At 34.4% G+C, this 18,649-nt stretch overlaps 1 protein-coding gene across 1 annotated transcript in view; it reads left to right on the top strand.

Moving 5' to 3' along the window:
* The first annotated feature begins 1,673 nt into the window (after positions 1 to 1,673).
* LOC149784712 (V-type proton ATPase subunit H-like) overlaps positions 1,674 to 18,649 on the top strand; it is a 45,295-nt gene continuing 28,319 nt past the window's right edge. The window contains exons 1-3 of the mRNA XM_089932740.1: positions 1,674 to 1,811; positions 14,240 to 14,321; positions 17,675 to 17,780. Of these exons, the coding sequence (XP_089788866.1) occupies positions 1,754 to 1,811; positions 14,240 to 14,321; positions 17,675 to 17,780 (246 nt within the window). The 5' untranslated portion in view covers positions 1,674 to 1,753. The remainder of the gene's footprint in view (positions 1,812 to 14,239; positions 14,322 to 17,674; positions 17,781 to 18,649) is intronic.

Here is an 18,649-nt window from a genome sequence, read left to right as displayed (position 1 = left end):
TTCATATATTTCTCATGCCATTTCAATTTCATATATTTCTTATGCCATTTCCATTTCATATATTTCTCATGCCATTTCCATTTCATATATTTCTCATGCCATTTCCATTTCATATATTTCTCATGCCATTTCCATTTTCAGATATTGATTTGTAGCATCTTAAGCAAAGAAGGGACCTCTAGTAATGGAACGGTTTAGTGAAAATCCTATTTGCTTTCATGTGTATTATTTCATATAAATCCTCATCTTACTAAATTGAATATTCTATGCATGTAAAATTCAGAATAAGATTAAAACAAATCAGGCCAAATATATTATTATTCCTGTTGACAGAAATGATGCGAATAGCCTTTCCGTTTCACAATTCTATACTTCATACAGCAATCTCATTTATACTCATTAAATTTTATTCATCTTAATAAATAATTATATCTGCTATCCATATAAGACGGATAGATTTATAAATAGATCAAAAGTATCAAACACAGTGTCTTGAACGCCCTATGTTCTAAACGACAAGCACACAAAGTGTGTGTGTGTGTGTGTGTGTGTGTGTGTGTGGACCCGGTGCGAAATGAGGACAATGAACGACCCAAATCTAATTTCTGCATCACTGAAGAAATTCTGTGAGAAATTCGGAGATAAACACAGGTTTGTTTTAAAAATCAAATTTATGTTTAAATTATCTGCTATAATTATAAGCTGTTTTAAATAAACTCCAAAATTTTGACCCCCACCCATCTTCTTGCACATTTCGCACCACGCTAAGGCCACTGCATATAATAATAATAATAAGTGTGTGTGTGTGTGTGTGATTTGGATTTTTAACGTAGCTTTAAAACAATTTCAGTCACATCACTACGATGTCTGCAATGTGGCAGTTTATAGTCATGTGTAGCAATGGGGCATCATGTCAGACATGTAGTATCATGTCCCACCCAGTCACATTATCCTGACACCAGGCCGACCGGTCCTAACACTAACTTTTTAATGCTGAGCGTCAAGCGAGGCAGCTGTAAGTACCAATTTCGTAAGTCTTTGGTATGACTCGGCCGGGGATCGAACCCACGACCTAACGCATCATCATCATCATCATCATCTTCATCATTATCATCATAATTTAATTTGAATGCTATTAATTTTGTTTAAAAACTGTCATTACAAATTAAGGTAAATTGAAACTTTGATACTTTTTCACTTATATTACCGTATATCGTACCTGTCGCATCGAGTACGAGTGAGTGACGTTATTACATTAATTATTCTAGAAATAGCTAGGAATTAAATAATTTGTATCAAAGTCACTTAAATCAACGTTTATTTTGAAGAGCATTATTATTCAAACAAACACAAATCATATTTTCTGTATGTGCACTGATTCATTGAAAACAATTAAATCCTTGTTGTTTTTTGTATTTTATTTTTGTATGCATGACTGCAGAAAGGATGACGGGACGAAATAAATAAACAAATTTCTAAACCAAGCCAATGAATAAGAGCGGTTAACATTTACATTTTACTGCTCATTTTAAACGTTTCTTTTTCTTCTTGTGTTATAGACACAGTCGTAAATGGGTTATAGTAGAGGCACATCATATTTCCGGTTTCATGTTTTCATGGCCACGATCTACGCAATACGGTTGAACAGGAAGCGGCTTATTCGGAAGCTTGTCTCACATGATAATGTAGCTTCCGGTTTAAGATCGGCTGCTTTGAGTATACAATTTGTCAAATTTGAAGAAAAGTGTAGAAAATGGCTAATTTAGGGAACATAGAAGGTGTTATTGCGAATATAGATGACATAGAGAAAGGTAAAATTAGTGAATATATAACAGAGTTCTATTTAAGTTTGAGTTAGTGAGATTTCTCCCTGCTCTCTCTCTCCTTCAAATATATTATGTCTGCTAGATTCTGAAATATTTGACGCGCTGTTCCTACCAAAAGATATATCACCATCTCTCAGTTCATGTCACATTGGCACATAATTTTTTTATGTAAATATATGTTATATTTCTTGTGAAATTGTAAAACAGCAGTTCTCTGACTTTCCCCTTTTCTAGTCCATCAATGTTAAGACAGCGACCCTAATATTTATGTTTCTTGGTCGCTGTCTTACTGCGCCTAAATAACGGGGTTGTGCTGCGCGTTCCCCTGTTGACTGACGGGGGAATGAAGTGTATCCTTGAAGGAATGCAAGACAGTGAAAATCTCCTTGGTGCCAAATATGGGGCTCCGACTGAGTAGAAAACAAACTTTATTACAGGCATCACTTTTTATAGATTTATCTCCAACCTGTATCCCCATATGCATCTTCAAATCACTATTCTACTCAAACATGGGAAGTGGCAACTTCAGCAAAAACCAGTGGTGCTGTGTAGGATTTTGCAAGGTCAGTCAACCATGCAAACTCATGCAAAATATTTGGGTTCCATGAGTAATATATACTTATTTTATTCATTTCAGCCACACTAACATATAGTTTAATTTTTTTTTCTGATGCCTCTAGCTTATTACAGCTGAAGGAACCTTAAAATTTGTATCTAGAAGTAGCACAGATTTGGATATCAATGGTTTTGCCATAAATGGGACAGTTTCATGCAACTATGATGTAAGAGGTGTTGGTTAATACCTTTAAACAAAGAAACCAGGTGATATTCAGGGGTTTACAAATGTCAGTGAAAAAGGTGAACAAAACACATATATGTATATATGGTGAGTCTTACAGGGCAAGACGTTGATGACTTATTATTGTTTGAACAAGAAATGTACGTCATGTTAACAGTTATCTTTCAAGAATATCTCAAATGGTTGCCAGTCAATTTTGATGCAGTTACACAGATTAAAGTTTAATTGCTTTAGTCGTTATATGCATAATGTTATGCCTTTTTTTTTTACTGAAATATATCCAAGCACAATCAGGTGGTTGATTTTGCAGACTGTTGGGAGCCATTTCATTTGGTCAAAGAGAACGGGTTGCTGATGAATGCCAAAATTGGTTTTTAATTAATGAAAAGAATATGACTGTGAACATTTGGACACTTTTAGTACTACAGATTAGACAGGTTCATTTCATTAATGAAACATTGGTCCTAATTCAGCCCCGAGTGGCAGTGGTCTAAAGCACTCTCCATTATGGATCACTGCCATCTCACCTGTCTGCGTGGGTTCGTGTCTCGGATTCAGCCAATGTGGATATGTGAAAAAGCTAGCCATTGGCTTCTCATGGGTCGGTGGTTCTTTCTGGGGTTTTTCCCTGGTTCTTCCTCCACCGATAATACTGGCAACCATGTTTAGCCTATCGTGTGCTGAAAAATGGTGTTAAGGCCTACAACAACAGAAACAACAATTCAGCCAACATTGGAACTCCTCAGCTACCATTTCATTTTATTAGACTGAAAGATATGTCAATGGATCTTGAAAACACATCTTTTTGATTTGGTGAGAAAAAATACATCAGAGTAAGTATAGTCTGACTAAAAAAAATATGCTCTAAGGTGTAATGCAGAACCAGGTATGGAAGATGTTCATGAAATTTGGCCTGTATTTGCTACACAGGATCACTTGTGTTGGTTTGAACTCTTATATTATAAGACTCCATAGAGGATCAGAAACTAGTTTTTTTATATGCTCATCCTGAAGAACTGTCATATAAAATATGATCAGCTTTCATAGAATTGTGGACAGTGTTTAGGTTACATGTGAAGCCTTAGCAGTGCAAAAATCCATTGTCCGAGTCAGAAATGTGTTCTTAGTGGAGATCAACTCTTGCAATGTGACTGTCCCTAGACAAACCAAATTATTTAGGAAAAAATAAAGGCCTGGAAGAAAGGGGGGAGGGTCATCTTATCCGTCGGCCAGTGTCTAAACTTTACAGGTTTTAAGTCTTTTTATTGACTACTGTAATGGCTGTAAATCTTGGTACATGAAAAAATAATTTAATCCATGTCCTAAGACTTATATGCAAAAAAGTCATTTTCAGTGTCATGACACTTATTAAACTATTATAAATTACTATGATTGATTTTGTTATTATTGTGCATCTGCGTAATTTCTGCTTTCTCCAACAGGAAATTTAATAAAGGTAAATACAGACTTCATAATTTGAAGGCCAGTTGAGTTTACCCAGGAGACCAGGCTGAACTATAATGCACAGTACTTACACAGTGCAAATCGTGTATATTATCACTTAAATCCTTATTTATTCACAAATATATTAGATGCAGTTTTTGCTTTATTTATTGTTTCGACAAAATTGCATTCTTCCAGATAACAGTTAGTCCTTAATGGTTGTTTCATTTGCATTGAATCTTCTGCTCATGACTTACTCTTTCACTGATATAAGCAATTCTACAAGTTGAGGTAATATTTATGAAAAGGCGCACACGTTTAATTGTAACATCAGCACAATATTGGCTATATTGCATTCCTTCAAAGTAAAGTTGTAACACCGCTAATGTAGAGCATAAAGTCTGGCTATGTAACTACTTTCAAATAACTGTGAACATGAAATGCTATAAAATAAAGACTGATTATGAAAATATTAAAATTCAGTATATGTGGGGGCAGTGTCAGCAATCATTGAACACTTCACTGTAAAGAAACTGAGATGCAACAAAAGTTGAATGTTCAACATACTGAATTAATCACAACTGAAGAAATTCTGAAATAAAAGAAAGAAAAATAATAGTGACAGGTAAGAATTAAAAATGGAGGCTAAATTAGGGATTTTGTACAGGCTCAGTTTTGAAGAAAAAAAATAGAATAACAAGAATGTAATTTTTGTTTTAGTTTAATGTCAGATGAAGCTGCACAATATAGAATTATTTAATTGATGCAAGGGAGATAGAGATTGGCAAAGTACAAATATGTCTGTGACTGCAAAATCTGTCCCTGTATATGCTAACCATAAATATGATGATATTATCTGTCCTTGTGTATGCAAAATTTGAAGAGAACATAGATATGAAAACAAACTTCAAGAATATGATGGTATAACAAGTATACAGCAGAACTATGTTTCTAGTATACACAACTTAAAATGGATAAGGGTTGTCTTTCGATCATTGGATTGACAATTATATTTGGTTTACTACCTCCTATACCATATATTTAATCAATGGTTTTCTTTTTATTACAAAATACCAGTAGAAAACTAAAAGATTTAAAAAAATTAAAATTGTATTTTTTCATGTATAATTTTTTATCAATATTTAAATCTGTATGGAGATAAATTATGCTGATTATATTAAAGTTATCAGTCAACAAAGTTATGGGGAGGCTGAAATTGGCATTAAGGAAAATTCTGTCTATATGTATATTCCATCAGCAGTTTTGAGTACAGACCAAAAGGCTCTGTATTTTCAATGGCATTGAAAAGCAAGCTGTTATAATCTTTTGCTATGGAGGGGCCCCGAGTGGCCGAGTGGTCTAAAGCGCTCTTCGTTACGGATCACTGCCATCTCACCTCTGCCTGCGTGGGTTCGAGTCTAGGATTCGGCCAATGTGGGTATGTGAGAAAGCTTGCCAGTAGCTTCTCGTGGGTCGGTGGTTCTTTCCGGGGTTTTCCCGGGTTCTTCCTCCACCATTAATACTGGCCGCCATGTATAGCCTATTGTGTGCTGAAAAATGGCGTTAAACCCTACAACAACAACAACTTTTGCTATGGTTATGTCATTGTGATTAAAAGTTAAGAATGTCAAAATGATCATTAAGCTGATGGTTAAATTTAAATCATAGATGGGCGTTATTATAATAACTGATTACTTATCCTGTTCATGCATTCGTTCATTTTGGGTCGGTGGTTCTTTCTGGGGTTTAACCGGGTTCTTCCTCCACCATTAATACTGGCCGCCATGTATAGCCTATTGTGTGCTGAAAAATGGCATTAAACCCTACAACAACAAGAACATTCATTTATTCATTCACTGGCATGTACATCATATTATACTGACACAGAAAGCAAAAGTTATATTTCTCTGTCCTTAAATTTTAGAGAATTTTGGCAGTCTTTATGTGGTCATAAAAAAATTAAAACTTTTGAATTTAAGAAATAATTTGAATATGTCAGAAATATGTTAGTTTAAAAGAATTGGAATACATGTAATCAAATTTTTTGAAGTGCTCAGATTTGACTGAACTGTTTGATTTACAGTCTTAGCTGTATTAAGTGTTAACTCTACTGAAGTCTTAAAAATAATTTGCAATGTAAATTTATTTTTAAGCAGCCACCTGTTGAAGAATCATCTTTTGTTACTTTGATGTGACTGGTGATCCATATTTTTGGATATGACTATGTAAAATATGCACTACAATGCACAGCACTAATTAAAGAACTTTAAAAAATTATATACAAAATATCAGTCACTATCATCTGTCTTGCATTTCTGCACAGTTTAATAAACGAATCACTGACCTATGTGACAGATTTACTTAACTTTTTTGGCATAGAATTTTGTCCAGAGATGAAGAAAGATGATCAAAAACATAAAAGATACTGTAAAAATCATTACAGGAACTGCTCGGACTTTAATTCCAGGGCAGCCCTGTCCATAAAACCTATTTGTTTGATTGGAAACTGATGCAAATCTGAAATAAGTAGCATTGGCTTTAACCACAGCCACCTTTCTGGTTATGCAGGGTCTTCGAAGGTATAAGCCTTTTGCAGATGGTTGCCATGTCAGATTTTGTCCAGTCATTTGGCCAATTTGCATGTCCCCATTGTTCTTGCTTGTTTCCTCCTCATTTTCCTCTTGGCCATGGTTAGAAGATACTTGATATTCCTCTTGGCCTTGGTTAGCAGATACCTCATGTTCCTCTTGGCCTTGGTTAACAGATTCCTCATTTTCCTCTTGGCTATGGTTAGCAGATACCTCATTATTTATCTTACCATCTAGTGCCAACTCATCAGAATTATCACTGTTATCTTGAAGTTCTGAGTTAGAGCTTTCCTCATCAGACACGGAATACTGTGAGTTTTCCTCCTCAGACACTGAATACTGCGTACTGACCGTTAAAATGTTCTTGAAGTCCGACATTTAAACTCCCTGTCCAAATGATTATTTTATCTGTACAAAGGAAATTAATAATTAACATTCATTTCAGTGTCATGCAAAACCAGCATATGTCATCATTACATTTATTTTGCCGTCTTCTGACTGTTTACAGTAAACTTGTTTTGACCTTTTTAAAAAATTCCATGAATTTCAAAGCCTTTATTTTTGACATAACTGTACCAGAAATGTTTAACATTTGTTAAAGTCATATAATTGGAAAGAAAAGCTACATATCTTTACACTCTTCATGGACAGATGACAAGCAAGTAAGAATTTTTGAAAGGATGACCTCATTATACAAGAAGTGACCAGTAATACATTCAGTTTTAATTGATTGAACAAATCATCCTGTTAAAGTCCTCGTGTATATAATCATTCACTGTCAAATATGATTGATCAAGATATCAATGACTTGTAGTACCATATGTATCTGTATATTACATCGGCCAATTCAGTAAAGTGAAGAATACAGCATGGACCTTAGATGTGCCATCACATAATCAGTGGGTGACAGGTCTACTTTTGACTAACATCTGTGTGTATAAAGGAAATTTGTGTTATTTCTTCTTTAATATATGTTCAACTTGGGCTACTTACATTCAATATTATTTGCCCAACAATGATTTTGATTTGCCTTTGTTATTGGTTTAAGAATTGTCACCCTTGAAATTGTATGCACTGTCATACAGGTCTTCAGAGTTTGTTTGTTAGAAATTACAGGTAGAATAACATAATGTGCCAAATTTGTGTAGGTTGGATGGTGGACGCAGTACAAGTTTAAAGGTCCATTCGAGATTGAATCATCTGTGTGAAACAAAAAGTCTCCCTCCTGAATCAACAAATTTAAGTACAACAAAATTATTATTCTTTTGCACAAAAAAATTAAACTCAACTTGATTTCTCCACCCACCCCAGTTTAGATCATTTTGCAGCATATCTTCATTTACCACTGGATTTTGCAATGGTGGGTTTCAGGTCTGTGTCTTTAAGTTAGGTACACAGTATACTGAAGTGGATTTTGCAATGGTGGGTTTCAGGTCTGTGTCTTTAAGTTAGGTACACAGTATATTGAAGTGGATTTTGCAATGGTGGGTTCCAAGTCTGTGTCTTTAAGTTAGGTACACGGTATATTGAAGTGGATTTTGCAATGGTGGGTTCCAAGTGTGTGTCTTTAAGTTAGGTACACGGTATATTGATGTGGATTTTGCAATGGTGGGGTTGAGGTCAGTGTCTGTAAGTTAGATACACAGTATATTGATTCAGAAGTGGATTTTGCAATGGTGGGTTTGAGGTCTGTGTCATTAAATTAGGTACACTGTATATTGAAGAGGATTTTGCAATGGTGGGTTTCAGCTCTGTGTCATTAAGTTAGGTACACAGTATAGTGTATATTGAAGTCGACCACAACTGAACTTAAATATAGACATAAATTGATCTATTGAATCCTGATTTGGTGAAATTGTAGTTTCTTATTTAAAACTAACCATTTGAAATGCATGAAGTCTGTACTTAAATTTAATTATTCCCACCATGACTTCTTATATTTGGACATTACATCAGCACTGTCCTGTTTATACACTACTGAACAAAAGCTGCCCTGGTACATTTAGTTTGTAAAAATCACGAATACTTTTGCCAAAATCATAATAAAGAGAAAACAATCCAACCAGTTGTAAATATTTGCCATAAGTTAAAATACATTAGTAAAGATGTATGAACAATGAGTAACATTCTTAAAATAACAGATCAGCATTTTTCAGAATAAACCATAATCATTTACAAAGTCCAATATCTTCTCAGTTGGAACTCAGTCACAGGATGGATCCCTTTGTGGGGCCCCAAGTGGCCGAGTGGTCTAAAGCGCTCTCCGTTACGGATCATTGCCATCTCATCTCTGTCTGTCTGCGTGGGTTTGAGTCTAGGATTCAGCCAATGTGGGTATGTGAGAAAGCTTGCCAGTAGCTTCTCCTGGGTCGGTGGTTCTTACCGGGGTTTTCCCGGGTTCTTCCTCCACCATTAATATTGGCTGCCATGCATAGCCTATCGTGTGCTAAAAAATGCCATTAAACCCCACAACAACAACAACAGCAGCATCCCTTTCTAAACAGGTTTACTCACTTAGTTGCATCACAGCATGCATACGTGTCTATTTCAGTGGAAACCAACATTCAGTGAGGGACTTGATGGAAGCCATAATTAAACTTTTTTAAACTCCAAATCATGCTTGAAAATATTCAGACCAATCAAATTAGTTGTCAGTTTTGAGCCTGCAGCAGTTTCCAAGTCTGAGATAACATGTAATACTCAGAATGTTGCATATGATTTTCAAGTATGGGATAACATGTAATACACACCCAAATGATGAGTAAGATTTCCAAGTCTGAGATAACATGTAATACTCAAAATAAGATATCCAAGTCTGGGATAACATCTGTTATTCAAAATATTGATTGAGATTTCCAAGTCTGGGATAACATGTAATTCTCAAAATGTTGATTAAATTTTTTATGACAGAAGGGTTTGTGATATCTTGTTTGAAACATTAATTTAATAACATTAATTTAAAAAAAACTATATACTATTTTTCTCGCTTGTAAGTCTAGTTTAACTGAAAACAACAATATACCCTGATTTGCTGTTGCATAATGTGCCAGCAGATCAGGGTCTATGTTGCTTGTTTAACAGTTTACTATATTACTAACAAACTTCAGACACAGATCTGCTGGTACATTGTATGATGGCAGATCTGGATTTGTGAAGTTTAAAGTTGGACTCAAATTATAAGCAGGTATATATGGTATACAGTAGGGTAAGAGGAAGTATGATTTATCTCACATGCATTATACTATACAGTAAGAGGAAGTATGATTTATCTCGCATGCATTATACTATAGGGTAAGAGAAGTATGATTTATCTCACACATTATACTATAGGGCAAGAGAAGTATGATTTATCTCTCATGCATTATACTATAGGGCAAGAGAAATATGATTTATCTCATGCATTATACTGTAGCATATGAAAATGTCTTACATGTGCATTATGTTTTGGGCAAGATAAATATTTATCTCACATGTATTTTTACAAAACGGTAGAAACATTTATCTCACATGTATATTTTATAATGACTACTTATGACAGTACATTACTTTTCTTAGGCAAGAGGTAGTTTAAAATCATCTAATTTCATAAAAATGAATTTCACTGATACATTTATATGTGAGTATGGCACAAAAAGATGGCAGAAAGAGCTTTTCGTTGGAGGTAATTGCAAATATGTCTGACATGGGAAAACTCTAGGTCTGTAATTTAAGATGTGTACAGCAAAGAATATTTTATAAAAGTATTTCATGAAAATCGGCAATATTAAATGTGATAGTACCATTATTATGCTAAAAGACATGTATTCATAAATGCCGTTAATAATTAGAATTAAAACAGGAAATTAGAGGAAGAAAATTAGTGGCCATTCTATTGATAGAAAATTTGTTACAAAATTTTTTTTTAATTTATACAGTTTGAAGATTGTAGGTAATCTATTTATATGGCTGGATGGAAGTATGCTGTTTTAAAAAAAAGTCCTATCTAGCAAAAACTATGTTGCGATGTGTTGCTATCTAGCAAAAAATATGTTTTGATGTGTTTCCTATCCAGTGAAAATATTTTGCATATTTTCCATCTAGTAAAAAATGTTTTATATCCAGTAAATCGTATGTTGTGATGTGTTTCTTTTCTAATGAAAAAATGCTGTGTTACTTTTTACATTTAAGTTTCATCCACTTTACTCTGTTGCTGTAATCATTCTTGTTTGTGAACATTTCAGGTTTTTTTTGGTGATAAAATAAAAGTCCTTACCTGTCTAATTGGGAATAAATGTTCTTTTTTCCTTTCACTAATGCAACAGCTCTGTACTCTGTTGAATGCCTAACTCAGTCTGGTTTAGTAAAATCAGTTTTGGTATGGTTAACATATATACATTACGTACTTCCCAGGCTTACTCAAAGACCCTGTAAAAGTAGCCAAGGGCTACTATATGTCCATGTATACAAGGAAGTATATACCATCCGCAGGGTAACCGTCTTTACTTCCTGCACTTTTACTGAGTTGTAGGCCTTATAGATACTTTTGTATCTTCTCCGTCATTTTCCTTGTTTTTCATTAAAGTAAGCTAATTATTATTTATGATATTGTAAGTCAAATACATGAACAAAGCATCTGCAAATTTACACCTCAGTTTTTTTAAATATAAAATCACCTGAGAAGAAAAGTAACTCTTTTAATATTTTGTGGTTTTTGAGAAATAGTGACACATAAACTGTTACATACAGTACAGATTGGTTTATAAATAGCTAAAGTGCATTGGAGTGTAACTGTTAAATATAATTTGTGTGATTTGACAAGCAAGGCAAACTATGTTATGATGTAAATGATTTTTGTATGTGATGCAGCATTTATTCATAATTCCATAGGTTGTGATTAGCATTAAAGATACCACTGCTTTCATGAACTGTTAGCTGCATTGTATCATAGAGCAGGCACGTATGTACAGATTGGAAACTTTCTAATTAAATTCTTAGTATGAACTTTGGCAATAACTCGTTCAATAAGGATTTATAGAAAATGAAACTTTCTCTTTTTAGTATCATAACTGGTCACTGAAAATCAGAATTGATGTAAACTAATAATGTTTTGTAAAACTTGTGGCATGTTTTGTTTAAATAGATTATAATGAACCTGAAATTTATTTAGAAACTTGGTCAGAAATCACAGATTTTAAAACAGTTTTCTTGTGCATGTAATAGCAAGAAAAACTGGTAATAAAGTATATGACTTGAAACTAAGCATGAAACGATCACAGACATACACTATTGAGGAACCTAAAGAATTGCGAAAAGGGAAGGGTTTGGAAACAAATGAAGAAGAAGTTCAGTTGCGTAGGTTTTCTCTCCCAGTAACAGTTAATTTTCCTACAACTCCACAGGTATCAAAAGGTAAGTGGAATCAGAACAGAAATAAATTGTGGTATTTTATTGACATTAAATATTTGATGCGTATTTGGTTGTGAAGAATAAAGCAAGAGAAACTATTAACAACTGATTCAATTATTGTATTTCATATATTCAATGCTATTATTCATAATTATTGTGAATTTATATTTTGTATTTATAGTTTTTCAGTTAAAAAGAAATTGCCCCGAATATTTCATAATTAAATTGCTAAGAATAAAAAAATGCATTGCACATAAGGAAAAAAACTCTGAATTATTGATTTCAGTTCATGTGAATGACATGATTCTGTAGACCACACATAAAAGTTTTGTAAATATGATCGTTAAAAACCTTGGATGACACGGAGAACAAGTTTCATACTTCATAGATCTTGGAAACGCTTAATTACGCATATTTGGATGCCATTTTTTTGGGGGGGGGGGACACATAAAATCACTGAGGTGGGAGTCCTCCATACAGATATAATAGTTCTGCAGTAAAATTCAAAGACTTTCCAGTCCTGCTTTGTGGGACAATGTGTTGATCAATTAGCTGTGCTGATATTTACAATGACAGAATTTAGTGACTGAAAGACCCATTGATGTACATACTTGTTGCCATATTATAAGAGTACATAAAAAAGAACATGATGCAATAGCTGGGCAGCACATTCAAAGGCCTTGCCTGGTGGCCGGTTGGGAAAATGTACTGATATTTACAGTGATTGAATTCAGAGGCAGAATGACCCAGAGATGTACATGTGGTCATTTATAAAAGTACATCAAATAAACAACTTTAGCTTTAGTTATTGTGTTCATTTCCAAATGTAGCGGAATAAGCAGTGCATGTGACCTCAGAATCAAGACATGTTGAGATTTAAACAAAATGCCATTTGTAAGTGGTTGACAAGTCGCCTACAAATGTAAACTTCGCCTTCTTCTGTTAGGAAAGTCAAAACGATTTTGCCCTCTGATTATTTAAGAGGTACATTGACTGACCATACCATATTTTTTTTTTTAAATGCCCCTCGCCTTAGCCCAGTTAGTTCTAGTGTTGTAGCAAAATGTATTCATCAAGGCATCAGTAGCTAAGCCTAGTTTTTATATCAATTATTTTGACAAAACAAACTCTTGCCCATTCACAAGCATTATGTTTTGATAGCTGATTGACCATTAACCCATTTCTGAGTAAGGTAGCAACTATCAATCTCCTGCATGCTATCCTTTGATGATAAAACATACAAACTTGTGTTTTAAGATCAGAATCGGTGATCTTGATATATATTAACTGCCTCTTGCACACTATTTCATCATAAAATTAGTTCGAAACTGTAAATGAACCAGTAGGCCTAACGGGAAATAATGGCAGATTTCGCTAAGTCTGGGATGTACCAGTTTATTAGATTGTCTGTTTTCTTAAATCATCAAGCAAATATATTCAGAAAAAATATACAAATCATTGAAACTAAAGCCTATGTATTATTTTATTAAAGATTTAAGTTTAAAATACAAATTATATAGGTCAGAAACATATGGGACAATGCTATGTTGTGGAATTCGCGAGATGCATTTTAAGGTCTAAGCTGGTTTCTGACTTGACACGTATTTGCAAAAATAGGGGAAAAACAGAAACTCAGATACTATTTATTTGCCTAAAATTACTACAAGTATTTATACAAATAAATAAACCATAAATTTGCGATCCTGTCAGTGGACTGTTGTAATGAAGCTATATTATTGTGAGTGATTACATTTCGAAAACCTCTCCAACTAAAAATAGATGCACTCACGTCCATGTTGATTCTGTAGAAAAGAAGGGACTGCAACTTCTGATGGTGGGATTCCTGTTTTTACCAAAATGGGAGACCTGGACTCCTAGTTTTAAAATCCTTGCGAGACATCTGTACTAATTGTTGTTCATATTATCAATTAAGCAGAATGATGCAAAGATTGATAGAAAAATCACAACACACACACACATATATATATATAACAAAAATAAAAGAGTGCAAGAGTCTGTACAGTTTGTCACTCTATAGTAAGAATTGACTGATTGTTGACCTGTATTACTATATCAATGAGCTTGGCATGGACAAGTCCCTTTTGAGAAGCTAAAACCTAACATAACAAAATGTATAATTTTTCATAATTTTATGTTTAATTGCAAAACAGAATAATGAAAAATCATGTCTTTTTCAGGAGCTCAGGTTGCCACCTCCCTTCTGCAACAGAGGGCCAATGATGTTCGATCCAACAGGGTCAACTGGCAGTCTTACCTACAGTAGGTCTTGCCCACCACTCATACAACAACTTGCACTTTCAGATTCATTGGTGTAGAATGTCATGTAAATGGAAGATAATGATGTATGGATGCAAAAGCTACATTTTTCTTTTTCATGGATTTTCTGTTCTTAGCACACCTTGAATTTGAAAATCTGAAAAAGGTGATCTGCCTGAACAGAGGTATTATCTCCCTTTGCTATCCATGAATTTAAACACACAGTGATGCAGAACCATGGAAAAAATATCAACAAAAATACATGATTTAACAGTTTTGACCCCCATATTAGCAATACAGTAAAAACTGTCTTGAGAGACCACCTATCTTGAAAGACCATCTGTCTTGAGAGACTGGGTTCTCCATATACACCAGCTCTCTTGAGTGCCCATTATTTTTTGACAGAAGAAATGGTCTTTGATGACAGGTTACTACTGTAAATTAAAGTGTAAGTTTATAATTTTCAAATTTTATATAAGCAGAGTCATAGATTATACACCGTGATATCTCCATGATTTTCTCAAAGAGAAGAAATTTCCCTTTATGATATTGTTTGGGGGGGGGGAATTTTCATGATTTAAAGGGGTGGGCAGTATGTTTTATGAGAACAATATTTATTTGTGTTGATTGTTTATTCCCTCATCCTTGTTTTGTCTGAGCGATTTCTGTGTATTCCTTGTTAATATTGAATGGTTTTGCACCGTGATTAGGGAAATGTGCTTCAGTGAAATACATGCCTTTTCATGGTTCCATTGCTAGGGTAATGTCTACCTTGTATAGGTGCTGCATTTAGTTATGAATAATTTCTTTTTTGTCCTTCAGAGCTTAGTCTGTCACAGGGTATGGAGAAGTGTGGGGACAGGAATACCATGGCTTCTGTTTGTGTGTTATTTTAAAGAGTTATGTGCTCCCATGAATTTGAATTTTCTAGGGTCTTTACATGATGTTAGAGGGTCCTGCTTTCATATTTCTACTACAAGTTGCTTAGACAGAGAGAGATAGACTCCGAGAATCAAGACTCAGTCTGATAATTTCATTACTATACTGGATTTTGCTTTCTCATTTTGCCATGATCTTATAATAATACATGGGTAAGTGTATTTGAATGTGTATTTTATATATAATCTTTTGGGCATAAATTTCCATGAGGTATGAGACATTTTCAGTGTTATTAAAATCTACTTTGAACAAAGTATTCACTAAGATCTTAGTTGGGATTTCTTTGAAATGGGACAGTAGAAGGGAGTGTTATTAACATTATAGTATTTTTCTGTGCTTTAAAATAGCTAATTTACATTTTTTGTCAACAAATTCTATCACTGGAAACACAAGTATAGCGTTGCATTGACCAGGTAGACCAACAAGTTCTATGCTTTTTTGTCTGTCATGAGAGAAAAAAAGGCAGAGAACAACTTGTATCTGAATAAAAGTTCAAAAAAAGGGGGAGACATTGGTGAAAACAATAAAATTCCAACATGTTAAAAATAGTGATGCTTTAATATTCTCAGACTCTATGAAATATATCTATTATTTGTCCATTTAATTCAAATGTCCATGGTATTTTGCCATACTCCTGTCCCAGCTTATAAGTGTTTGAAAAAAATCGCTGGGAATTATAAATACTTTCGTTTGGGGCATTTAAAAAAGGTTTTAAAAAATTCTTTTAAAATCATTGGGTGAAGATGGTAAAGCAGTGGTCCAAGGTTTATTCACAGTTGGATGCAAGAGATAAACTTGTTAAAAGTCTGTTGGACCTCCCACTTTTCTAAATTATGGAAATTAAAAGTATTCCTCAGCAGTCTCTGAATTCCTTGTTGAGCAAAGTGTAAAATGTCAACAAATATATATATGCAAAATTATGTACAGTGTTATCAAAACCAAGCAAAAATTTGCTGTTTACATGATAGCCAGATTGGAACAACATGTATAGAAAAGCATGTGAGCCAATGCTATTTTAACTCTAAATTCAAGTTCCTTTCCACATAACTATCAAAGTCCCAAGAGCTAAAGTCTGAATTCATTCAAAAGGGTTTTTCCTTATTATTTGGAAAGAGACAATTCCAAAGTCATCACTTGAAACCTTATTCAATGAGAGACTCGATATTTCTGATGTGATGTCTTTCAAAAAAAAAATGTCTTCATGCATATTGCATGACTGGTCCAATACTGTGGGGTTGAATTAGCCACTGACTACAACACTAAAATGTGAACCAACCTGCAGCATGTTGTTCCATGCCAATGAACAGAACAGATGATCAATAAGAGCCATGAGTTTATTTTAACATCGGTTTCTTATCCATCGGTTTCTCATCCATCAGCAAGTCTGAAAAGCTGCAGTAATCCAAAAATGAATAAAATGGACTACAAACAAAGAAGAATAAGCCAAATAAGGATTTCAAAGTATGATGAACGCCATGTTTGTGCATTTAAAGAACATTGGAAAACAAAATGACATTGGTTTGAATGTGATCGGGACACAGGAAAAATGTGTTCAATCTTTTTAAAGTTCCAACATAATCAACGCATTGTACCATGGTAAAGCAAAATTTAAGGTTGGTTTAACTTCAGTTATATTAAACTCAAGTCCTGTGATATTGAAAAGAAAGACCATTTAAGACTACTCGACCATTTTTATTCAGATTAGTAAAGAAAGGAAACCACATTGTTTAAATGTGATGGGACTGCTCCAGTGGCATAGTGGTTACAGCGTCTGCCTCAGATATGGGAAGTCCCAGGTTCTGACCCCAGCCAAATCATACCAAAAATTTATAAAGCTGCCTCGCAATGTGTTTAGCATTACGAGGTTAGTGTTAGGACTGGTTGGCCTGGTGTCAGGATAATTTGACCAGGTGGAAGGAACATCATGCTACATGCCTTTGGCATGAGCACCAGTGGTAGACATCACTGTAAGCTGCCACACTGCAGATATCATAGTGATATGACTGAAAATTTGTTAAAGCTATGTTAAAGATCCAAAACACACACACACACACATTGTTTACAAGTAACTACTTTCTTCATGTATTGAAGCTCATGCATATAACTGTGCTTTTCTATTGAATTAGATGTTCCTCACAACAGTTCAGCAACTTGGATAATACATGTTGGACCTGGTTCCCTCAGAGGGCTCCCTCATTGGGTGACATGTCTTGGACCCATCAACATTATTTTCAAGCTCTGTAATTGTGGCATATTCCATTTTTATGCTCATTAGTGGCTGGAGTGTTAAAATCAGTGTTTCAGACAGGGGGAGGTGTATTATGCCTTACATAAAACTATCAGAGGCATCTCCCCACTACAATGTCATAGATGAATTAATAATAAAACATAAAGCTTGTATTTTTATTTTTTTGCAGGGGACAGATGATATCTGTAGAGGATTATAACTTCATATCTAAGTTTGATAGTACATCTCCTGAAGGCAGAGCAGCAATGCTGAAGGATCCAGCTGGTCGTATGCAGGTATTTTACTTAGGAATTAGTGTTTATTGTTCTTAATTGAACCCATAGAAAAAAGAGAATTCTTTTTTCATTGACAGAAGCAAATACAGTGAAAATGTCATCAAACATGAGATGATAATTGCCTTTATATTAAAGATTTTTACCATATTCAGTACAATACATGCTTCAGTAATGCACTCCCCTCGCTTTGGTCAAAACTCGATATTAGAAATAAAATCAATTGCCAACCACGTCTTGATTCAAGTACTTCATTAGAGTGAAGTATTTTCCAGAAACTTGCCATCATAAGTGCTGGGGGTCTTGTTAGCATTGACCATTGTGGCTTACCTTATATACTTGCATACATGTCTAATCCAGCAGCAATCATAGACCCTGATCTGCCATCACATATTGTACTGGCAGATCAAAGTCTGTGTTCTGCAGATGACTTCTATTAGAAGGCAGAAACCCAAATCTGTAGACACATTATGTGCTGCTTGCAGTTGGTTTTGACACATAATTGAGTACATAAGGTAAACGCTGTATTTTATGTAATATTAACATTCTTTGCTTACGAAATTATTAAGAAGATAGTATCAACATAATAAGTGCACACTGCTGATGTCATAAACACTGTCAAAATCATGTGTGTTTAGCAGCTCACATCCTGGGAGGTTCATTCCCATGTGGACTTGGTAGCTGAACAGTCTAAGGTGCTCACCTTTTGCAGATTACTTACACATTTCTGTCTGTGTAAGTTTGAGTCTTGTCTTGACCAAATGTGTGAGAAATCTTGCCAGTAACTTCCAGTGGGTCAGTGGTTCTTACTGGAGTCTTTCTAGGTTCTTCCTCCAAACAGATGTACTGGTTGTCATATATGGCCGATCTTG

The sequence above is a fragment of the Sinohyriopsis cumingii genome, chromosome 14, assembly GCF_028554795.1.
Source record: "Sinohyriopsis cumingii isolate HCF-2022 chromosome 14, ASM2855479v2, whole genome shotgun sequence".
NCBI classification, from domain to species: domain Eukaryota; kingdom Metazoa; phylum Mollusca; class Bivalvia; order Unionida; family Unionidae; genus Sinohyriopsis; species Sinohyriopsis cumingii.
This window is presented reverse-complemented; position numbering and strand designations above follow the sequence as displayed.